General features: G+C 45.3%; 1 protein-coding gene across 1 annotated transcript in view; it reads right to left on the reverse strand.

Moving 5' to 3' along the window:
* USP54 (ubiquitin specific peptidase 54) overlaps window positions 1-24,907 on the reverse strand; it is a 115,396-nt gene that overhangs the window by 49,878 nt on the left and 40,611 nt on the right. Inside the window, exons 4-7 of the mRNA XM_075935634.2 lie at window positions 15,911-16,045; window positions 11,819-11,932; window positions 10,565-10,647; window positions 7,283-7,388 (exon numbers count right to left, since the gene is read on the reverse strand). Of these exons, the coding sequence (XP_075791749.2) occupies window positions 7,283-7,388; window positions 10,565-10,647; window positions 11,819-11,932; window positions 15,911-16,045 (438 nt within the window). The remainder of the gene's footprint in view (window positions 1-7,282; window positions 7,389-10,564; window positions 10,648-11,818; window positions 11,933-15,910; window positions 16,046-24,907) is intronic.

A 24,907-nucleotide genomic window follows, 5' to 3' on the forward strand; every position in this document is an offset into this window, starting at 1 on the left:
ATGGGAACTGACAGCCTTGAGCCTTAGTTCTGGATGCAGGAGCAGCCAACTCATGGCTGGTGCCAGAGGTGCCTGCTGAGCCATATGTCCCTCCTGAAACTCCCTGCTGAAAGTGGGGCAGAAACCAGAATGAGCAGGTGACTTATTCCTCCTGAAGGGACCAGCTATATTGGGACATCCCCTTCAAAGCCTGATGATGACGAAGCTTCTTCTTGAGACAAAGGCAATGCAATACCAGTTGGCATCAGAGAATGCAGCTCACACTCAGATGGAGCCAGGGATTTCTTCTGTGGCTTTTCTCTAGATCCAGATTTCCTATTTATGGGTCAGGACCCAACTATGGGTTGCCATTACATTTCAAAAGGGTCGCCAGGTGGCTTTTAAGGAGCCATTTATGCATTTTTTGAATTGCTCTGGGTCACCAGTCTTCCTGAATTGTCAAAATGGGTCCCCATCTGGAAAAGGTTGGGAACTGCTGGTCTAGATAGAGCTGGCCTCACTGATGCCCCCAATGGCTGCATCTAGTGGAGTTGGTAAGTGAAAAGTTGAAGGCATAGGACGAAGTACCTTGGCACTGGTGCTGGGTAAGCCTCTTGACTGGTGACATCAACACCAAGAGGTTCCAACAGCTCCAATGCCTCAAATGCCTCAGAAGCTGACAGTATGCAGCACCAAGGTATAAGGTGCCAGTGCTCTGGGAGCCAATGCTCATGAGATGTAGGTGCTCTGGGAGTCAGTCTATACAAGCTCCTAGGACTCTGGAATCAGTGAACTCGCCTGTTTATAGGGGAGCGTCGAGGACTGCTTCCTCTTCGCATGCCCTCTTACCTCGTTAGCAGGGTTCAGTCACTTTGATTCCTTCAATAAGCCCAATTTCTGATGTTTATTCTTTGGCACAAGTCCCACTGATCTGTCTCTTGATACCAGAAGAGCTGGAGGTGTGTTGACCAATGCTGAAATGTTTTAGTACCTCGAACAACAGTGAGGGCTCAGATGGAGGCCATACAGTGATATCTCTAGGAGCAGGTATTTCAATCTGGCTGCACTGGCTATCTTCAAACGGGGCTTAAAGCTTTGACCACAACTATCACTCATGTGAGTCTCCCTTAAGGCAGCAAGGGTGAGGGGCACCATCTGGCATAACTTGAAACCTAGAAAGCACAGCATACCCCACCAAAATAGAAAAAAGAAAAACTTGTTAACATTTACAAACTAACTTTACATGGTATTATGATAGGTATTGAGAAAGACTTGAAGGTGCAAGGACAGGGAGCTCCGACAGCTATCACAGGTGATAGTAAGGAACTGAGGGGAGTATGGGACAGCTTATCCCTTTATGCCTGCATGATGTATGCAAGACAGCAGAGGGTGCTGATACTACCCTGAAGGATTCTGCTAAACTATAAACTTTCTAGTTGTGCACTGGAGTGCACAGACATTTGCAATCATTCTCAGAAAAAATTATTTAAAAGATACCATTTCAGTAATTTCTCACATCAGTTTAAAGAACAGAGAGAGCGCACAAATAGGATAAGCATTGGAGAAATTGTGAAAGAAGATTTTATGCAGGTATTGTCCGGTCATTAGGGAATACTGGGATGCAATCTGTAGCCAAATATTACACAGTGTTGTAATGGCTCTTTAGTAATCCTCCTTCAGCTTCCTAACACATAGGAATGATTCAAAAAATATGGGAGGTTGTTATGGAAAAATTAATGCATCAATTATGTACTGAGAAAAATAGACAAAACAGATACTTTATTTGGTTACCTTTTATTTGGTACTCAGAAAGGATACTCACCTGCAAAAAAAAAAAAAACACAACAACCCCATACCTGTCCGATTTTTTAAAATATTAACATCTGACAGAGGTACCTGGTGTATTCAGTATGTTTAATCTAATAAAATCAGTGCTCACCCTGGAATATGGTAATACCCTGTTAAATAGAGATTTGACAATTATTTTCCAAGTATAATATTCTCTTTAAATCTCAATTCACTATTGAAAACTTGTTCGTATTAAATAATACTAATAAATAGTAACAATTTTTTGTGCAAGCACACACACACACACACACACACACACACACACACTTAGAAGGGCTGTGATCAGGAAAAAAGTTTCCCATCCAAAATGAGAGATTATAATTGCAATTCCAACTAATGATACCAAAATTTTAAAAGCTTTCTATTTAGCCTTGACAAGTCACTGTACTACCCTCGCTGTCCTTAATGTCAGGTCATTTTAAGCTGCTTTGAACATATTCTCTGGACCAAAAGGCTTCTTAAAAGGCTTCTACTTGCCAAGAGGCCAATTTCAGCACTGGATCTAATCATTCCTGACACTTCATCCAGAGAACGAAAGTTTTTGTAGGGCCTCTTCCTTTCAACAGCAGTTTACAAAGGTGGCTTGCTTTACCAAATGAATTCATCAGGATTCGTTTTGCAAGCTTCGCTACAGTATTTTTCAGCCCAATCAGCTCAAGGGATTATAGCTTGAGTTTTCCAAGGCATCTTTTCTGGGTTTAGTAATAAGAAGCCAACAGCAGGGTAGTGGTAGGAAAAGGCCTTTTCCAAATACTGAAATCTGAGTTGTTTATATTTCAGGAAGTGAGAAGGACATTGTTATGGAGTGTGTGGGGATCCCCGGGCCTTGAACCCCTGTCTGCAGACAGACACGACTCTCAACCAGCAAGAAGAACAGAAGGGTTATTCATTGACAGGGATACAGCGTAGCTCAGACTTGTTAAACACAGGAACCTGGAGAGGTAAGTACAAAACAACTTGGGGAGAGGGGGACCCAGGGCCTGCGCCCCCTCCGTGCATTCTTAGCCAGCAGAGAGCACTCACACACTTGACAGTCAGTCCCCACACTGTGGGCAGCCCCACCTCCTCCCCTGTCTAGCTCAGAGGTTCTCAAACTTTTTGGCTGTCCAGAGCAAGCCAGGGCATGGGGTGCACTGGACACAATGCAATACAGAAGCATTTCTTGGTTTACACCAGCTCTTCAGTGAGGGATGAAGATCGGGGACAGAGTTCCCTAGAGACCCCGCTCCTTCTGGCTGCAGCCCCCTGAACTCCTGGGGAGGCAGGCAGTCCCCTCCCCTGACTTCTGGAGGAGCCCCACACTTTGTGGCTGCCCTTCAGAGCAGCTCCCTCCCCGCCTCGGAAATGCAGCTGTCTGCACTGCTGAGCAGAAGGCAGGATGGGCAGGTCCCAAGGGGGAAAGGCCTCCAGGCTCCTCTGGATGTTTCCCCAACTCTGCAGTGTAACAGCGCCAGCCCTGCCACTTGCAGGGCTTTCCCAGCAGCCCCCCTGGGCAATACCTGGAGGCGTCAGAGGCTGCGGGCAGATGCCACAGCACAGCATGGGGAGGCAGATGCCAATCTCCCGTCTAGCAGAGCCGGCTCCCTGAGGTGGGGCTAGATGCTGGGCTGTGGTGGCACTGGAGGGCTCCTGGCATAGGCGCAGCATGTGGGCTGCTGCTTCCCCACTGAGCTCTGCCAAGACCACTGCCCGGGGTAGCATCGGCCAATGGCAGCAGCGGGGAAAGCCTCACAGCCATTCCCCCAGCGGGATGCAGGGGGAACTTGTTTCCCCCCCTCCTTTCCCATGCAGTGGGGAGGCAGCGCGTGCTCCCTACCCTGTAGTGGAGGAAGGGGGCTGAGCTTGTACCGTGGAAGGTGGCTGCGGACCACTAGCGATCCATGGAGCGCACTTTGAGAACCACTGGTCTAGCTTCAAAAGGTGTCACTTACTGAATTTTGCACCTAGGCTCAGACTACAAGACAACCTGAGCTATTGTTGTGTACGTACTAAATTGGGGCAGCCTGGGGCAGCTCCCCACTCAATGAGAGCCACACCCACCATTCCCATCCCTAGCCAGGTACCAGTGCAGTGCCCAAGGAAACTGGGGCGCACACACAAGGTTACAACAGAACAGTAGGAATCACATACAACATAACAAAATAGAGTCAACACAATCACCACTGTCACACACACACTCCGATAGTCTATTTTCCAAATGTCATTCAGATGGCTGAAGTTCACTCCAGGAATTTGTGTGGCCTACCTCAGAGCAACTGAATTACCTTAACTGCAAATTCTCTTCCTTCCTTCTCCCATCCATTTGAAGAGCTACTGAGCTACACTGAAAGAGCTCAGCTAAATTCCTAACTTTCTGACAGGGAAGAAGGAATACTGAGTTCTCCTACAGCGATTCCTCTCTTGCACTACAGGAGGTGCTACTTTTAACACTCAGGATGCTTTCTCAGAATATAGCGAGAAAGATGAGGCTAACAACAGAGGAAGAAGCCACTAGGCAGCGCAGTATAGGAGGGAGGTGGGCAGCCCTCAATGGAGAAAGAACAAGTTAAGAACTATTTAGAAAAGCTAGACATACACAAATCCATGGATCCGGATTTAATGCATCCGAGGGAGTTGGCAGATGTCATTGCAGAGCCTTTGGCCATTATCTTTGAAAACTCATGGAGACCAGGAGAGGTCCTAGATGATTGGAAAAAGGCAAATGTAGTACCCATCTGTAAAAAAGGGAAGAAAGACAATCCAGGGAACTACTGACCAGTCAGCCTTACTTCAGTCCCCGGAAAAATCATGGAGGGGATCCTCAAGGAATCCATTTTGAAGCACTTGGAAGAAGGGAAAGTGATCAGCAGGGCTCTACAAAGTAATGAATCTACTCACCCGTGGCAAGTAGATTTCAGCCGGGCACCCCATTCATTCACGGCGCGCGCATGCGCAATGCGGGTCTTGCGCATGCACAGTGCAGGGCTGGCGAGCGGCTTTCGCCCGCCGTTCGTCAAGCCCTGGTGATCAGGAACAGTCAACATGAAGTCACGAAGGGCAAGTCGTGCCTGACCACCCTGATTAGCTTCTATGATGAGGTAACTGGCTCTGTGGACATGGGAAGTCAGTGGATGTGATCTACTTTGACTTTAGCAAAACTTTCGATACGGTCTCCATAATAGTCTTGCCAGCAAGTTAAGGAAGTATGGATTGGATAAACGGACTGTAAGATGGATAGAAAGCTGGCTAGATTGTCGGTCCCAATGGGTAGTAATCAATGGCCCAATGTCAGGTTGGCGGTCGGTTTCAAGTGGAGTGCCCCAAGGATCAGTTCTAGGGCTGGTTTTGTTCACCATCTTTATTAATGACCTGGATGAGGGGATGGATTGAACCCTCAGCAAGTTTGCAGATGACACTAAACTAGGGGGGAGAGGTAGATACGTTGGAGGGCAGGGATCGGGTCCAGAGTGACCTAGACAAATTAGAGGATTGGGCCAAAAGAAATCTGATGAGGTTCAACAAGGACAAGTGCAGAGTCCTGCACTTGGGACGGAAGAACCCAAGCATTGTTACAGGCTGGAGACTGACTGGCTAAGTAGCAGTTCAGCAGAAGAGGACCTGGGGATTACAGTGGATGAAAAGCTGGACATGAGTCAACACTGTGCCTTTGTAGCCAAGAAGGCTAATGGCATATTAGGGTGCATTAGGAGGAGCACTGCCAGCAGATTTAGATAAGATATTATTCCCCTTTATTCAGCACTGGGGGAGGGATGGAGGGAGGGAGGACGGGCACATCTGGAGTATTGCATCCAATTCTGGGGCCCCCACTACAGAAAGGATGTGGACGCATTGGAGAGGGTCCAGCAGAGGACAACCAAAACTATTAGGGGGCTGGAGTACATGACCTATGAGGAGATGCAGAGGGATTTGGGCTTATTTAGTCTGCAGAAGAGTGAGGGGGGATTTGGGAGCAGCTGAACCTGAAGGGAGGTTCCGAAGAGGAAGGAGAGAGGCTGTTCTCAGTGGTGGCAGATGGCAGGACGAGCAACAATAGTCTCAAGTTACAGTGGCAGAGGTCTAGGTTGGAAATTAGGAAAAACTATTTCACTAGGTGGGTGGTGAAGCACTGGGCTGGGTTCCCTAGGGAGGTGGTGGAATCTCCATCCTCATAGGTTTTTAAGTCCTGCCTTGACAAAGCCCTGGCTGGGTTGATTTAGTTTGGACTGGTCCTGCTTTGGGCAGGGGGCTGGACTTGATGACTCCTGAGGTCTCTTCCAGCCCTAGGATTCTATGATTCTAAGCAGCAATTAGGAAACCATTTAGTCAAACCAAAAAATTCACAGATAAATCAAAGGGCTCCTCTTCCACAAGAGGCTATATATTTACTACATTTTAACTTTCCATATTTTGATTGAACTGATAAAATGTTTGCCAATTTTCTTAAAATGTGAAAATATATATGCATCTACTTTTGTAGTCAAAGAGCTGAAGCATTTTTACTACAGCTTTTTGAAAAGGAAATATTCACCTTTGCCAGAGACTATGCATGGAAAGCTTCAATGAGAAAGGTGAAAGTTTCAGAAAGTTATAAACTGCTGAAAAGCAGAAGGTTAGAGCAGAAATGATGCAGCAGCCTTGGTTAGTGCAGTTATTACTATTCCTGCTACAATCAACACCAGTTCCTTCTACTCCTCTCAAAAATTCACCACCACACTCCAAACTGACAAGACTCAGAACCCAAAATTACACAAAGCTGTATTTTTAACAGCACCAATAATTTACAACAGTAGCTTATAGTCACCAAAATGCATCAATATTTTTGGCCATTCTTCTCCTAGGGTACGTCTAGACTACAGGCTTCTGTCGACAGAAGTTTTGTCGACAGATACTGTCGACAAAACTTCTGTCGACAAAGCGCGTCCAGACTACATTGAGTTCTGTCGACAAAGCAAGCTGTTCATGAAGCGTACTATTATTATACTGTAGCTTGCACCAAAAAGATCACCATGAGAATTATGTCCATTGCGAACATGCTGTTGTAAGCCCAATAATGACTATATAAAATAGCACTCTCCAATATGGGAAGCAGCTTTCACTGTTGTTGTTTCTGTTCCTTTGGATGAGATTTTCTAAGTCCTGCCTCTCGCAACATCTGCTTCTATTCCTTTGGATGAGATTTTCTAACTTCTGCCTCTCACATCATCTGCTCTCTTCTCTTACCACATTCCATAACTTGTGTCTCAGCAAATCTCCAGCTGTTAAAGAGTGGGCACAGATAACAGCTTTTCTTTTCCCCTACCCAAAGAGTCATGAAACCTTCTGGAAATATTACCCACAAAGACAATCAGTCCATCCATTTCTGACACCTCTCTAGCATTGTGATGAGCTACATCTTGAAAGTCAGGGGCACACAAGAGCAGCATCTGCTAACTCTCTTTTGTCTCTTTTGTTAAAAAGTCAAGCCAAGCATACTAACCGGACAGTTTCGCAGATCTCCCATTGTGCTGGCGTTCTGTAGTAATTCTCCAAACATATCTGGAGTGGGTTTCTCTCGTCTCTCCAACATGCAAATAGCTTGGTTGCTTTAGTTTGAGGACAGCAAGGAGGAGAAAAGTTTATTAAAAAGTTGAATAAATACACATTTTCATTTAGTATTTATGCCACAGTTGGAAAACTGAAAAAGTAAACAAAATGTTTTAATTGCTTATTTTTTGCAGTTTGTCCATATTTTGAAAATATTTAAATGTATAAAACAGACAAATCTCATTAGGGAATTCAAGCATTTTCTGTGACTACGTTGCAGAAAGAAAATGGGAAATTTAAAGAGAAATGACAAAACTCAAGTTTAGCTTAAAATTTGACATTTTAAGGCAAAACTTAACAGAAATGTTTCAGGGAATATTTAAGTTCCAATTAGAACACATTTTTATAGCAAATAAGTACTTCTCTACAGAATTTGCAACCCAAACATTGAGGAACTCTTGGTGAAATCTTACCCGTGAAATTATAAGCAACAATGAAGCAGACATTTAATTGCACTGTTTACAAATTGAAAGACTGCAAAAAGCAAACACGCAGCATTAGTGGAGAAAAGTAAAATATATTTTGAAGTTAACAGTTTCAGTGTAACCAATGTACATAAAGGATGTATGAATATAAATCATGCTGTTGACATCATGTTTCTTGAAACTCTAAAGTTGCAAATACATTTAATCTCATTAGTAATTCTTATGAAAAAATATTAATATTTTAAATTAATAAAACTATCTGGATGAACAATGGCAGCCAGAAGTTCACCTAGATGGTAGTAGCCACAAGGGGGAATACAGCAGGGATAGGCAATAATTTTGGTGGGGGGCCACTCCAAGATTTTGGAAAGTGGTGAAGGGCCGTACTCTTCTGTGGAGGAGATGCAGTGTCTAGGGCAGGGGTGAGCAATAATTTTTGACGGGGGCCTCACCAACATTTTGGAAAGTGGCTGAGGGCTGCACTCTTCCATGATATTAATGGAGGAGATGCGGGATCTGGGATGGAGGTTGGGTGCAGACGAGAGCTTGGGGTAAGGGACTGGGATGCAGGAAGAAGACTAGAGTCTGGGAGAGAGTTTGGATGAAGGAGGCAATTGTGACCTAGGGCAGGGGACTGGAGTGCAGGGATTTGGGATGTGACCTAGGGTAGAAGGGGATTGAGATCTAGGCAGGAGATTGGGGTGCCAGATCTGGAAGGGGGTATGGGTGCAGGAGGGAGACAGAAGGTTTGGGTATGTTGAGAGGGGGGCAGAGGGTTGGGGCAGGGAATGGCTGGGGTGCCAGAGGCAAGCTGTGGCCAGAAGACTTACCAGACAGCAGCCAAATCAGCCTGCTTGCCTGCAGAGCTAAGGTTCGCAGAGCTTAAAACATTTCCCAGCCAGCCAGAAACTGGCCAACGGGATTGTGCTGGGGTGGCTCATGAAGCTTCCCTCCTCCACTCCAGTTTTGAAACAGAAACAGGGCCTGGCAGCCGCGTTTCTGCACAAGGCTGCAGGAAGAGCAGGGGAGCCTGCTCAGGCCTCCCTGCTGCCTCCACGGGCTGGATCCGGTGGCTTGTACCCGGCCAGCAGGCCATATTTTGCCCAGGCCTGGAATACAGTGTATTCTCACAACCCTTTTGATACACTATCAGTCATAATTTCCCCCCACTGATTTGAATGACAAGAGCTATTTCTGATTTTCAAGACAGCATCCAAATCCCTTTTCACTCCTCCACTGCATGGCTTTCATCTTGGGCAGCAGGTGGGCAGTTCATTTATTTTCATCTCAATCAGCATTTCTCAATCAGCCTTTTATCACTGCTGGTCAGTTTCTTTTCAGTAATATCACCAGCATGTAGAGAAAGGAAAACAAGCTGTTCTCCTAACTGCGTATTCAACAGAACTTTGAAATGATTCAAGCCAAAACTTCATGCATTTTCTTATTTATTTGTGCTCAATATTTTAGCTCTTATTTTTATTCATTCATTTATGCCTTTAAGTTTCCTTTTCTATGGTATATCATTACAATGACACTAACCCATAAATGAATTACCAATAGAGGGAAAAGAAACAGCATTGGGCCTCTCTATTTTTATCTCATACAGAATAATGTGTACATAATTTATTTTCTTTTAACCTAAGACATCTGATTGAATTAAGTCTAAAATGTTTTCTGATAGTTCCAAGAGCACACCAAAGGAGGAATGATGCTGATAACTTATGTTGTCTAATTTTTAAAGCAGGCTACCTGTGACGTGGTTTTTAATCTGAAAGGCCAAAATAATTCTGGTGTTTAATAATTCAATGCAACTCCTACAGGCTTAACAAGTGGATACTACCCTTTTTCAGTACTTCCTTATGGCTGATACTGCTTTGAATGTATTTGCTCAGCAAATAACTAGTTAGCCAAAAAACTCATTTGGGGCATTTTTTTTAAATCATTCGTTGTTTTATGTGCTCCTGATGTTCAGGTTCCCATTGTTCAATACTGAGAACTCGTAGCCAATTTCATGTGCAGGAACAGCATGAAGCTGCCTCTGGTAGATAAAGGTTAAAATAATAACTCTTGGTTTTCTATTTAAATATTTACTATGCATCCTAGCCAAAATGTGATGCAGGGTTTTACAGGTAAATCTCTGTTTTAAATGAAAGCCCTATAATGAAATTGTAATACTATTAGGAACCACAATAAAGAAGCTTTGCAGCAGAATCAGTGTTGAAAGAATCTGACAGGAAGGATTTCATGCATATGAACCACAGAGATACTAAAAATTGGTTTAATGCCCATTAAAGTGAACCTGAACTGCTCTGCTATTTCAGTGCAGCCCACCACACAGTTCCATTCTACCAATGCAATTCAGTTTTATCCTGTATTACCTTTTTTTGTTCCAGATCTAGGAACCAATGCTCTGCAGCCCAGAACTATAGCACTACTCCTTTCCCATCCTGTTCCTTAACTCAGTTCTTCAAGTATCGGTTTCTCTGTTCTAGGTAGCTCCCTGCCATAAAGGTCCACCATCTTATAACTCTATCATTGCACCTAAATTATCAATCTGCATCTACCCTCCATCCTAGTTTTCTGTCCCACAGAAACCTTATGTCCTAGACCAGAGTTATCCTAGGTCTCCATTAATAATGAGCAATTATTGTTCTCGATGTTGAATTATAGGACAATAGAAAAAAATACAAAGACCACGGTACTACTGTCAACAAAGGGAGCTCTTTTTGTCATATAAACCCCACACTCACCAGAGTGAAGTGGTGGAGATGTAATGTACCATCTGGATAAAAGGCAGTGGGTCGGAGGTGGCACCACAGCTGGTACACACACACTAAAAGAGGAAGAGAAAGTAATACGGTGAAAAGGCTAAACTATGTCACATATTGCTGGTAAGTGGACCCCTCCAAGGCCTGACCCTCCTCTTCTCCCAGAATCAAGATTCCCTCTAAATTGCATGGCTGCACAGCTGCCTAATAATCCCCACACAGGGGCTCAGGGCTACCATGCATGGAGCTGCTGGGGGAAGAGACTCCTCTCCCCGCATGGTGGCAGTTTCAAACTGGAGCCACATCACCACAAGAAACTCTGTCTTCACAGCTCCCATTGGCTGGGAATTCCAACCAATGAGAGCTATGGGGGGCAGCACGGAGTCACTTGTTTCCTCTCACACCAAATGGGAGCTGCTCCAGGTAAGCATCTCAACAACTCAATCCCCTCCCCCAGCTCCAAGGCCCCTCTACCACCTTGGCAATTCTCCTGACCCCACACCCCAACCATGAGCCCCCCTCCTGCACCCTACCTCCTGCCAGGACCCCATACTGCCACCCCAACTTCCCGTCCTGAGCCTGCTCCCACATTCTAAAGCCCTTGCCCCCAGCCTGGAGCCCCCCTCTTGCACACCAAACATCTCATTCCCAGCTCCACCCCAGAGACTGCATCCCCAGAACCTCACATTTTGAACCCTCAGCCCCACCTTTACGACAGACTGGCCATGTGTAGAATGAATTTTGTGATGTGCACCGATATCACCACACACCACCTCCATATTGGTGCACATCACAAAATTTATTCTGCACACGGACTTAAAAAATTAGAGAGAACACTGCCTAGAAGGCTCCACCCCTATTTATTTCTCCTTTGCCCCCTTTCCCTAGTCACTCACTGGATTCTCTCAAGGCGTCTGCTCTCAACACAGGGATCAGTTCCAGCTCAGCAGGGGCTGACATTGGTTAGTGACCCAACATCACCCCCTGTCCTGTGGTAACAAAGCTTTTGGTTGAGGTGCCATAAATTAGTGTTGCCAGGTCACTGACAACCAGGCACCTGGAAATCCTAAATGCACCTCCCTCCGAAGCCAATAACTGGACTGTCTAGGTAAGAGCCTGATGAGTGGCAATCCTAGTTGTGCCTCTCTGCCATTTCTTCAGACATGGTGCCAGATTTCTCAGAAACTAATCCTAACTGGGAAGGGGCTGCTGTGTGTACAAAGATATCGCTCACACCTGTTCAAACAAGGTCATCGCAAACTTCTGGTGGGAAATGCAGTGCTGAGCAGTGCAGATGTCCTCTTTTGACTCATCTGCAATGTGGAAATGAAGCCGCATCAAGAGGTTCTCCTATCCCCAAAGGATGGAAAAAGTGAAAAATTTGTAATGATCATTTGTACTGTAGACAAACAAAAAAGAATTGCACATAATTCACTACAGTAACTCAGAAATACTAAAATAAATAATGCTGTGTTAAAAGTGACATTTTATAATAGCATTGAGTGCCGACATTCTATATTCATTTAGGAACTAAACATTGATCTCACACAAAATAACTACTCTGTATGTTATCTGGAATGCTACATCAATTGACCTTTTTATTTATTTACTTGCATTTCTGCAGGTTCTATTATTATTTGTTCTGGCAAATTCTCAAATGTCGGTGGTTTGGTGTAAGTAGGGTGACCATATTTCCCTATACTGAATATGGGACACCTGGTAAAATTAGTTGCATTCAAGTAAGTTCAACAGCAATCAATCATAAAAATGTTCACATTAACATCCAATTGAACCCTGTTAAAAAAATACTGGGAAGTTGGATTCTTTTTATTAACCTTATCTTTAAGGTTCACAAAGGGGTGGGAGGGGTGACACACCCACACCTATCCTCCTCCACACACAAGGAGAGATCATACACACTCACTCCCCTATACAACGCTATCACACGGGGGGTGGATGGGGAGACTGACGGAAACAACCCTCCCTACCCAGCCCTCTCTACCCTCCATGCCTGGCTGGGCCCCCAGCATGAACCTGACTCTCCTAGTACCTGGCACTGTATCTTCTCAAGGCAACATGTGCAGGATGCACACAGGGTCACATGCTCACGCACCCCAGGTTTCTGCCAGGGTTCACACTAGAATGTGGTCAGCAGCAGCCTTTTGGCACTGGGCAGGAGGGAAGAGATGGGAACTGCTTCCTGCTACTCCAGAGCTTAGCTGCGGGGTGGAGAGGCTTCCCCATGCTAGTGCTGTGCAGGGCTTTGGCACACGCAGGCCTTGGCTCCTCCCAGCCAGTACCTCAGGCTGGAGAGTCTTGGGCTTTCCCAGTGCACCTGCCCAGCCAGAGGCAGTGGAAGGAAGAAAGGAGCTTTTTGGCCTGACTGTTGGTGAGCGGAGCACCCTGACCAAAGGTTGACTCTTCACAGAGCACTGGGAGTGGGACACCTTGTTAGGGGATATGGAGGAGCAGTGAGGATGGAGATAGAGGGAAGGGGCAAAGCAGGAAGAGAACAGCAAGAGAGGGAGCACATAAAGGGTTGAAGGGTGGGCAGCAGAGAGGTCACCTAACTAGCTGCCACCTGGCACCTGTCCATGCTCACCAGCCACTGCTGTTCACAACCATACCAGCCAGAATTGAGACAGGGAGTGGGGCCCTGATGGCCAAGAGCGAGCACACAGCAGGGGCTGTGCAGACAGATCAGCAGAGGGAGTGGGCGGCTCCCCATGCACTGCAATACTCATCCCCAATGTCAGCCCCTGGACACCCCCCAAAACTCACCACTGGTGGGTGGGTGGCTGGCTGGCAAGCAGGGATTCAGCCAGCAATAGAGTCCATCAGTACTGATGGGGGCAAGAGAATGGAAAATATGGGACAATTTGCCCTTTTTAAAAAAAAAATGTCATGACACATGCAGGAGGGCTTAAATATGAGACTGGCCCTTTAAAAACAGGACATCTGCTCACCTTAGGCGTTAAGTATAATTGGCACAGCAGCTCAGTGGGGTGCCACTGCCTGGCAGAGGAACCTAATTGCAGGATCATCACCCTGGAGTAACCCTTCTGTATAATCACTGCATGTTAATCACTACACATTCATAACTAAACCTTTTGTTGCTCAGGAGTGTGAAAAGCAACCCCTGAACAACAAAAGTTTTAGTGACGAAAAGCACGGGTGAGCTCTCCCACTGATGAAACCACTGCCCCTCTGTGGGGGTGGTTTTTATTTTGTCATCAGCAGAGCCCTCCCCTGGAGACAAAAAGTGGCTACACTGTGTGCCTTAAAATGGTACAGTTGTAGCCGCACAGTCGTGCCACTTCAAGGTGCATAGCGTAGACACAGCCTAAGTCTTTAGTCCTTATGGTTGCAAAGAAAACCTTGAAGTTAACTGAGTGAAAAGTAATGGAGTGATGTCTGCCCTAAGGCTTGTCCCCAAAGGAATCAGTTATACTACTTCTAATTACAACAACATATTTAAACTGACATCAGCACTGATGTGGACACCCTTATTATAGCATAGGGATATGTCTGCACTACAATGGCTGCAGTTGTACCACTGTAGCACCATGTTCTAGGTGCTTCCTACATTAAAGAGAAACTTTTCCCATCAATGTAGTAAATCTCCTTCTCCAGGCTGTAGCAGCTAGGTCAGCAGAACTCCTGTCAACCAAGAGCTTCCTTATACTTAAAATGCTGTAGCAGCACAGTTGTGCTTCTATAGCTTGTCAGTGTGGACATTACCTATGTTGATAGGAAGAATTCCTCCCTCAGTGTAAGTAATCTACCTCCTGGGGAGGTAGTAACTAGGGTCGATGGAAGAATTCTTCTGTCAACCTTGTACTGTCTACACAAGGACTTGGTTTAGCTTACATACACCATTCACAGGTCTCAATTATTCATACCCCTGACACACGGTTGCAACAAAAAATGGTTACTTACCTTTTGTAAATTGGAGATGTGTGCTCATGTCCCTTCCATTCTAGGTACATGCATGCCCTCCAGCTGTCACAGATTTTTGCCTTAGCAGTATCTGTGGATTGCCTCACTCATGTGGCAATCTGTCAGACAACACTGTCCCTACACGCTCTCAGTTCCCTCTTGCCAGCAACTTTGGCAGAGAAGTGGGTAATGGAATGGACATGAGCAAAACATCTCGAAGAACAAGTTATGAAAGGTGGGTAACCATTTTTTCTTGGAGTGCTTGCTCATGTCATTTCCATTCTAGATGATTCATAAGCAATATCCCTGGAGGTGGGCTCCGAGTTCAGTCGTGCGACTTGCAATACTGCTCTATTGAAGCCAGCATAGTCCCAGGTTTGCTTGGTAAGTAGGTAGTGCGATGTGAATGGACAACCAGGTATCCGGAACAGGCACTTGGGCCAGGAAAGCTGCAGTTAAGTGGGCAGTTACATAAACAGTGTTGACAGGCTTAAGACAGTATATTTGTATAAATTTACAACTTAGATTACACTGGTATAATATCCCCACATCTACAAACCCTTAGTTTATAGGCAGTTTAAGGGCTGCCTATAAAACAGCTCTCAGAAGTGTGAACTGCTCCATTCATCTCAATGGGGCGATGTCCGGTTATCTAAAGTCTCAATTGCACAGCTGATTAAAGCATGCAAGGAACAAGGACACATTTATTATGAAGCTATGTGACATTTCACTGTACAGGCAGTCCCCGGGTTACATGGATCCGACTTACATCGGATCCCTACTTACAAACGGGGTGAGGCAACCCCGCACTAGCTGCTTCCCCCCAGCAGACCAGGGAGACACGAAGCTAGCGCCCCCCCCCCCCCAGCAGACCAGGGAGACACGAAGCTCCCCCCCCCCCCAGCAGATCAGGGAGACGTGGAGCGGCTTTTCTCAGCAGACACCTCAGCTTGAGAATAAAGGACTGAGGGAAGTGAGGTGTGGGAGAATAAAACTGAGCTCTGGAGAAATGTTTGGCTAGAGTTTCCCCTACAATATGTACAAGTTCCGACTTACATACAAATTCAACTTAAGAACAAACCTACGGTCCCTATCTTGTACGTAACCCGGGGACTGCCTGTACTTAGAAAGTTGTCTCACTTAATTTCCTTATTTTGAACCTTGGCACCAAGAAGCAGCTTATATATTTAGGCATTTATATGGCCCCACGACCAGAATATTTGCGAGCCTCACCCTCTACCGCAGCGTTTCTCAAACGGGTCTACTTGGGATCATCTCTTTTAGAATATGTACGCAGCTATCAAAATCAAGACAACAGTGTGGTGTTTTCAATACATCCCTGCAAAGCCTGTCAACCCCCCTTGCGTGACACACAAACAGCATACTCACAAAACATTCAGCAGCATCATCCATGATGCCCAGCTGGAAGCGCTGCTCATCCTGAAAGGTCTTTGCAAGAGCACTGCGCAGGGCATCAGAAGGCAGAACTTTCTCGCTGCTACACTGAAACTGATTGAAGATACCCTTGTGGGGAAAGAGGGAAAAAAGTCATCTTTATGTTTATGTTAGAAATATTACATATTCTCAGCTGATTTAATAAGTTCTGTGAGGTAAACATAAAATGAAAGAAACTTCTAAATCTAGTTCTCCACTCAAGCCTGGTCTACAGCAGAAAATTAGGGCTGTATTTTCTTTTTTAGGCCATCATATAATATCCCCAGGAAACAAAGAATTGATTGAAAACCCTTCAACATGTGAAGAGATGTATCTGTCTTTTAGGCAAACAGCTTCATTCCCCCAAAGAGAGAGTCCTCCACCATGGTTTAGGCCTCTTTAGAGAAGCTAGACAACTGCAACCACAAAGCCCTTCTCATAACCACAACTGCCATCACATCTACTGTGGATCAGAAAGATGGTTTTGCACCAGTTAATCATGGCCATAAATTGCTCTCTCGGAGTCCGGGAGCTGATTAATAAAGCAATATAGTTTCACACAGTTCTAATAGTCAAATTTGGACAAGACCTGATAATTAGCCACCCGGAACTGAGGAGTGGCTGATGAATACACTTTTCTGCCAAACACTTCCCTTTGAAAAGCTGGCTCTTTATCCTTCCTGGACTTGGGTTTTATCTGCTGGCACCAACCACACTTTGTTGGATTTTGCTTTTCACCCAGGCAGCGAGTGCACTGTCTAATCCAAAACCAGGGACAGATTCTTTGCAGGTAAAGTATTTTTGAAGCTTAGAGAGCTGGGAATACCTTTGTCTAGCGGGGTCCTCCCACCATCAGGATTAGTGGACAGGAAACCCTTTCTTTTTTTTTCTTCTTTTGGCACAGGCAGCTTAAAACAAGGTACTAAAATAAAGAAGCTTCAAGAGAAGCTAAAATCTGCAAAACTATCAGGAGTCAGTGACCCATGAAGGGACAGCTCTTAGTTCTGTCTCGGTAGGGGGAGAAGGGGGAGAAGTGAAAATGAGAAGGAACTGAGGAAGAAATACAGTAATTCCTCATTTAACACTAATGATGTTTCAGAAAATGATCGTGTTAAGTGAAAACGTGTTAAGCGGGCACGTGTTAAGTGAGGAATTACTGTACTCAAGCACATATGTGGCAAGACTGCAATTTAAATTCTGTGATCTGCAGCGGGGGGTGTGCAGACACATCTGTAGTGGCGCATCTATAGGGATGCTACTTAAAGAAGAACTAAATGTTTTAACTGTTACATAATTGTGCATGTTGGTTCACACCGAAATAATGAATCTGTGTTATAATGCTGCTGTGCATTTACAGTTCTAAACCCTCTGCTTAAACAAAGCAATATTTTAATCCATCAGAGACCTAATAAAAATATCCAGTTGGAGTCAAGGAATTTAAATGCACTTTTCTGTATTTTCCAGGATAGGCTCTTTGCTTACCTCTTCACCAGAGCAAGACTTTCCTGTCATACAACATTAGACAGAAGGGAGTGGTTGCCCTGCAGTTTTATCACTTTAAATTGCCCATACTAAATCTTTTTCTTAATCTCAGATCATGTGCTCTGCTTATACTAGTATGATAGCCTCCTACTCTTTAGCCTCACACATAAACACCACCCTGGTTCAGTGCATACAAAATCTGCTTGCAAAATAACATCTCCCTTACCCAACCTAGCCATGTCATACTCCACTCTGAATCTCTCCATTTGTTCCCCCTTCTCTACCACAACAAAATTCAAACATCTTGTCTTTGTCTTCATGGTTCTACATAATTTCTGTCCCTTGTGACTCTCCTTATCTCATATTGCTTCCTGAACCAGCTACTGCAACTACATTAGTCTAAGGGCTTGTACATACAACCACCTCTGTCGGTATAACTTATCTCAGAGGTGCAGCTGTGTTAATCTGTACCTTTAAAAACAATGAGTAGTTCTGTGGCACCTTAGAGACTAACAAACATATATCTAGAATCATGAACTTGCATGATTAAAACCCACTTCATCAGATGAATTGGAGTGGAAATAACTGAAACCAAGCTAGATATAGATGATACAGATATAAATATTTAACAGCAGAAGAAGTACTAATTAAGCAGGCTGGATGTGTAACTTATATCATTCAGGGGTGTGAATATACCATGCTGCTGTAACAGACATAAGTACTGTGGAACAAATAACACTGGGCGGGGCCTGGAGCATGTGTCACGCCCTTCACCTCCTGCTGTGGCACTCGGCTGACTTCTGTGCCTCTCAGTTGGGCCGCCGCGTGGGAGCAAGCAGCCATTTGGGCTCCACGAGTGAGATGCAAGAGGGGGAGGAGAAGAGAAAGAGAGTGAGGCAGGAGGAGGAGGAGGAGAAGAGAAAGAGAGAGTGAGGCAGGAGGGGGAGGATATTTGATATTTGAAAAAAAAAAAAAAAAAAAAAAAGATTAGATAATACAGTAGACTTCCCATAATCTGGCACCTTTGAGACCTAGGTGGTGCTGGATTATCAGATATACTGGAGTATTGGGAGGAACTCCGGCGGGGAACTGTGACGGGTCTCCCGGGACCCGCACTGTGTCCAGGGGGGTGGACGGGGAACCCTAGCTGCTCCGCTCCACCGCTTCCCTAAGTCCACCGCTGCCACTGCTGAAACTGACCAGCGGCAGACAAGTGGTGGAACAGAGCAGCTGGGGTGCTGCTGGGTTGGTCCCGCAGCGCCGCCCCTCACCCCTCTGCTCGGCGATAATTACTGCAGCCTGGGGGTGGGGAGCCCACTCCCCTCCCGGAAACTCTTGGGAGCAACGCAGGGCTTCCCCTGCCTTCCTGCAAAACAGTAGAGGGTTCGCCGTTCCCCACACCGTTCCCCGCCAGCAGCTCCAATTGTCCGGCTGGCCAGAGCACTTTCAGGTTCCAGTTGGTGCCGGACTACTGGATGCCGGACAATTGGAGTTTTACTGTACCAAAAAAAAAAAAAAAAAAAAAAAAAAAAGGGACAGGAAAATGCTCCAATTTTTTTTCCTACAATGTAAGCTGACATACATATATATATAAAACCAGCTCTTTACAAATAAATTTTCTTGAAAAAAATTTAGCAGTAATTTAATTGCGCTCCCCGCTGTCAACTTTTACTGGCCAAGCAAACATTTTCATAGGTAGGGGTTCCTCGGGATATGAAAAATTATTTTAGGGGTGCCTCCATGGGAAAAAGGTTGGGAATCACTGACCTATATGATATGATTATGGCATAACTATGATATATACAGGCATAACTATGATATATACTTACGTCGGATCCGCACTTACGAACGGGGCTTTCTCGCCCCGGAGGTCGAGGTGGCGGATTGCTACCTGCGAGCTCCGGGGCGAGAAAGCCCCGTTCGTAAGCTGCTCCGGTGCCCCTGGTCTGCTGGAGACCATCTGCAGCAGACCAGGGGCACCGGGCGGGTTCCCGCGCTTCTGAGGCTTTGCCAGACCAAAGCCTCAGAAGCGCGGGGAACCGCCGCTGCTGCCGCTTCAGTCCCAGTGCCTGTGGTCTGCTGGGGACCATCCCCAGCAGACCACAGGCACCGGGACTGAAGCCGCAGCAGTGGCGGGGTCCCGCGCCTCTGAGACTTTGCCAGAGCAAAGCCTCAGAGGCGCGGCACCCCGCTGCTGCTGCGGCTCTGCTCCCTGTGTCCCTGGTCTGCTGGGGGGGGCGCAGCTAGTGTGCCCCCCCCCAGCAGACCAGGCTTTTGTTTTGGACCCTGGGGCAGAGCAGCTGGGGCGCTGCCGATTGGTCCTGCAGTGCTGCTCTGGGCACTACTGGACCAACCCGGCAGCACCCCAGCTGCTCTGCCCCAGATCCTGATTCAGCCGCTGCTGGTCAGTTTCAGCAGTGGCTGAATCAGGACGCCTGGGGCACAGCAGCTGGGGTGCTGCTGGGTTGGTCCAGTAGCGCCGAGGAGCGGTGCTACTGGAGCAACCCAGCAGCACCCCACCTGCTCTGCCCCAGGCGTCCCCAAGTCAGCCGCTGCTGAAACTGACCAGCGCTGACTACAGGAAGCCCGAGGCAGAGTTGCTCTGCCCCGGGCTTCCTGGAATCAGCCGCTGATCAGTTTCAGCAGCAGCTGACTTGGGGACAGTTGAATCTGTATGTAAGTTAGAACTGGCGGTCAGTTTCAGCAGCTGCTGAATCTGGATGCCAGTTCCGACTTACATACAGATTCAACTTAAGAACAAACCTACAGTCCCTATCTTGTACGTAACCCGGGGACTGCCTGTATAGGACATATGAATGCAAAGGTTATGACTAACTGAACAGGATTATCCTACTCATACGCATGTATCACTGATATCTGAAGTTAAGGAATATTATGTCCATATTACAAATATTTTTACAGCTGGGGAATGCCCACTAGACCAGTGGTTCCCAAACTTTTCGGCATCACGCCCCCTTTTTGATTTTTGAGAAAGCCTCACATGCTCCCCCCACCCCCAAAAAATAGCAGCAAAACTTGTTGGGGAAAAAAAAAAAGGAACTGAATGGGGATGCTCCATCCTCCCCCTGCCTCAGCCACGCGTGTTCCAGTGGACGCCCGAGCCAGGAAAAACAGAAAATACCGGACATTTCACATGGTATTTTCTGAATTTTTTTACTGGACCGGGGGGAGGAGGGAGAGACTGGTCGCCTCGCGCTGCCCTTGGAATCTCTGCACGCCCCCCAGTTTGGGAAACTATGCACTAGACAGAATGCAATCAGTTTTGATTAGGAAGGGCCATTAGAGAGAACAAGGGGTCTTAGAAAATGCTAATCGATCACCAGGAGCCTTCCTGAGGACACTACAATCTCTGAGTTACGTCAGCTGTGCCACTACAGGGACAGGTGACCAAGTCACTGGGCATTAGATTCCACAGAATACTAGCATTTTTCCATTGAAATGCATGGGAAATCAAGTGGTCACAAAGGATTCCTGCCATAAACAAAAGCTATTTAAGGCAGGGGAGTGACATCATCTGTGTTCTCCTTCACTGACTCCCTAACCAAGAAAACTGCTGGAAACACCTGAGAAACAAGAACTGAACTGGAAGAAGGGTGAACCTAGGCTAGAGGGATTGCCAGCCTGTGAAAGGTATACCTGGAGTTTTAAACTCCAAATAACTGTTGCTAGCCCTCAAGAATCTCTGCAAACTTTCTATATCAATAATTAGCGTGAGAGTTGCTCCTCCTCCTATCCAAAATCTTTAGTATAGTAAGCCTAGATTGTATTTTTGTTTTATTTGCTAGATAATGTATGGTTTGCACTCCCTTATAATCACTTAAAATCTGTCTTCTGTAGTTAATAAAATTGTTTTGTCTAGTCTAAAACTAGTGTCTGGAAATCATCACTTGGGACAGAAAGCTGGGTCTATTCCACACCACACAGAGGAAAGGGGAGAATTTCAAGAGTTTACACTATTGTTCTCCATGTAGTGCAAGGCTGTATAATTTTGGGTTTACCCTGCAAAGAGGGGTTTTGCACTTCACTAACTGAGCATTCCCATGCAGAGCTGATCTCAGTGTCTGTGTGCAGCTGCAGTCTGGTGCATCCCTATCTGGGTGTATGCTGGTGAAAGAGCAGGCCTGAAACCTGGAAGGCTTGGCAGCTTGTCACAACAGCACGTTGTGAGAGGAAACCCAGGTTGGTAGGCCAGGCGGATTCAATGGTACCCTTTTTCCAGGTGGCACCCCTAGGGGAACCCTTTCCACCTGGTTCACCTATTTCTCTCACTATCTTTTTCTCCCTTCTCCCACACCAATTAAAAAAATGAACACATATGAAAAGGACAAATCACATTTCAGAACATTAGCTCACAGACATCTAACTCTCCCCACCTCTAATATAATTAATTCACAGACACTTTCCTTCCTTCCTTCCTCCCCCCCCCCCCCCCCGCATCCCCCTCCTGTTCTGAAATGTGATTTGTCCTTTTCATATGTGTTCATTTTTTTAAAATTGTATCCTTTGGTATATATGGTTGTGACTATTTTCTTCCACTACTTGATCTGAGGAAGTGGGTCTGGCCCACGAAAGCTCATCACCTAATAAACCATCTTGTTAGTCTTTAAAGTGCTACATAGTCCTGTATTTTGCTTCAGCTACACCAGACTAACACGGCTACATTTCTATTACTATTCTTCAGGAAAATATGGTAGTTGTATTTATTTGTCAAGCAGATATAGCACAAATACAGATTTTAAAAAATGTAATGCAACCCTGCAACACAAACTTTTATTTTTCAGATTTTTTTTCTACTGTTTTGCTGTAGGGTCATAGTCTCATTTGGAAAGAGCACCTTTGTTTCTGAAGGTAACTCAAACTTCCTATTGTCCTCAGCTTTCACTTTAGAGAACACTATTTCTACAAAGAAAATTCACATTCCTCTTGCTTTTGTTGCACATGACAAAATTACCAATAGAGCAGCCTCGCTGGAATTTATCAATCAATGCAGCATTCTTCTCTGTGAACAAAACACACTCTGTTCTACATCCTGGCACTGTAACACTCCCAGTACAATCCCTGGAAGGAGAACAAACTCTTTGTGGCAAGCTCAGTACAGTGGACGGATTTCCCCCACTCTCCTTCCCCCCACACACCCGAGCTGAGATAAACAAACACCAAAAGGAAAGTCATGCACTAGAAAACACTAAAGCAAAATAGAACACACCAGACTTTAACATTCATTATAAATCAGCAAGCTGTTCTACTATCACGAGAGCATTACTGCACACTGTGGCAGAGACAGCTGGGGTAATTATAAAATCATAAAATTACAGGACTGGAAGAGATCTCAAGAGATCATCAGATCCAGTTCCCTGCCCTCATAGTAGGACTAAGCACTATCCAGACCAGGGCTACTCAATTTTGGAAGCCCCAGGAGCCACAATAATACTCACAGCACATTCCGAAGGTTGCAATTTAGGTGTGGTTGCATATACATGCAAATATTTATGCAAATAGCTTCTTTCATACTAATAGGCACAAATACAAAAATTAAGGCAAGACTACACTACACACAGACCCCATTTAAGTCAGTTCTGCTGATATTAATAAAATGCAACATTTACCCTATTTCCACCCCTAGGACAGCACTTGTAATGAGCATTGACTACTAAAACACATCTCAAGAGAAGACCGTTCTATTGACTCGCCACTGTGGAGCGTGTTCTCAGCAGAGGCCGTGTGCAAAGGATTCCACCCGTGGGCTACATATTGAGCCCTGCGTAAACCCAAACTGCACCATGGGCCACAAATAAATGAGCTGCAGGCCACATGCGGCCCACGTGTTGAGTAGCCCTTTCTTTAGACCATTCCTGGCAGGTGTCTGTCTAACCTGTTCTTAAAAATTTCCAATGATGGAGATTCCACAACCTCCCCAGGCATTTTATTCCAGTGCTCAACAAACCTCACAGGTAGAAAGATTTTCCTAATGTCAAACCTAAACCTCCCTTGCTGCAATTTAAATTCATTGCTTCCTGTCCTGTCATCAAAGTTTAAGAAGAATAATTTTTGTCTGTCCTTCTTGTAACAACCTTTTAAGTATTTGAAAACTTATGACTCCCAGACTCCTTTCCCCAGTACTCCTTCCTAGGCAGTCATTTCCCATTTTGTATATATACACAACTAACTGTTCCTTCCTAAGTGAAGTACTTTGCTTTTGTCATTATTGAATTTAATCTTATTTACTTCAGACCAATTGTCCCGTTTGTCCAGATAATTTGGAATTATAATCCTAACCTCCAAAGTACTTGCAAAACCTCTCATTTTGGCATCATCTGCAAACTTCATAAATTTAATCCATGTGCTATTTTATAAATCATTAATGAAAATATTGAACAGAACCAAACCCAGAACTGATCCCTTATTGTGATCCACTGATACATACTTTCTGGAAACACATATTCCTGCGCATCCAGAAATATAATTTATGCTATCATGTGCCGAAAGTGTCCATCTGCTTTGTACATTGGACAAACGTCTCAGACACTTCACCAAAGGATCAATGCCCACAAAACAGATATTAGACAGGATCACAAAGAAAAAACAGTTTCTTGCCATTTCAACCAGAAAGGACACTGTCTCAACGACTTAATTACCTGCATCCTGCTTCAGAAGCCTTTTAAATCTGCACTTGAAAGGGAATCCTCTGAACTGTCATTCATGCTAAAATTCGACACTCTACGCGGGGGGCTCAACAAAGATTCTGGCTATCTTACCCATTACAAAGATAGCCTCCCCAATTATCACCTCTAATATCATTAGCTCACAGACATTTACCTTTCCCCCTCTCCCCCCCTCATCCGCCTTCTGTTCTGAAATTTGATTTGTCCTTTTCATATGTGTTCATTTTTTTTTAATTGTATCCTTTGGTACATATGGTTGTGACTATTTTCTTCCACTATTTGATCTGAGGAAGTGGGTCTGGCCCGTGAAAGCTCATCATCTAATAAACCATCTGGCTAGTCTTTAAAGTGCTACATAGTCCTGCATTTTGTTTCTGGGAACAGTTATCCAACACAGGTTGAGCCTCTCTGCAGGCTGCACTCAGCCCCCACTCATCAGGAGATGGTGAATGGCACAAGTGTGGGCCGGAAGACCTCGAAGAAGCCAGTATCGGGCACTTACAGCCCACTCTATTAGCCTCATTTGTCATGGGGACTCTAATTTATAAGCTGTTTTACCCTTCTCTTTTGCTCCCCATCCCTTCTTTTCCTGTTGTTTTTTTAACTCTGAACCCCTTGCTCCATTCATCTGAAGAAGTGGGTTCTGCCCATGAAAGCTCATGATACCATCTATATTTGTTGTTAGTCTCTGGTACTGCAGGTCCATTTGTTGTTTTTTAGGTTTTTCCAGTGGCAACTGTGCAGCCAGCGACTGGAGAGAAGCGGGAGATTCCCCTTCTAAGTGCCA

The sequence above is a fragment of the Pelodiscus sinensis genome, chromosome 8 (genome assembly GCF_052426305.1).
Source record: "Pelodiscus sinensis isolate ZL-2025 chromosome 8, ASM5242630v1, whole genome shotgun sequence".
NCBI lineage: Eukaryota > Metazoa > Chordata > Testudines > Trionychidae > Pelodiscus > Pelodiscus sinensis.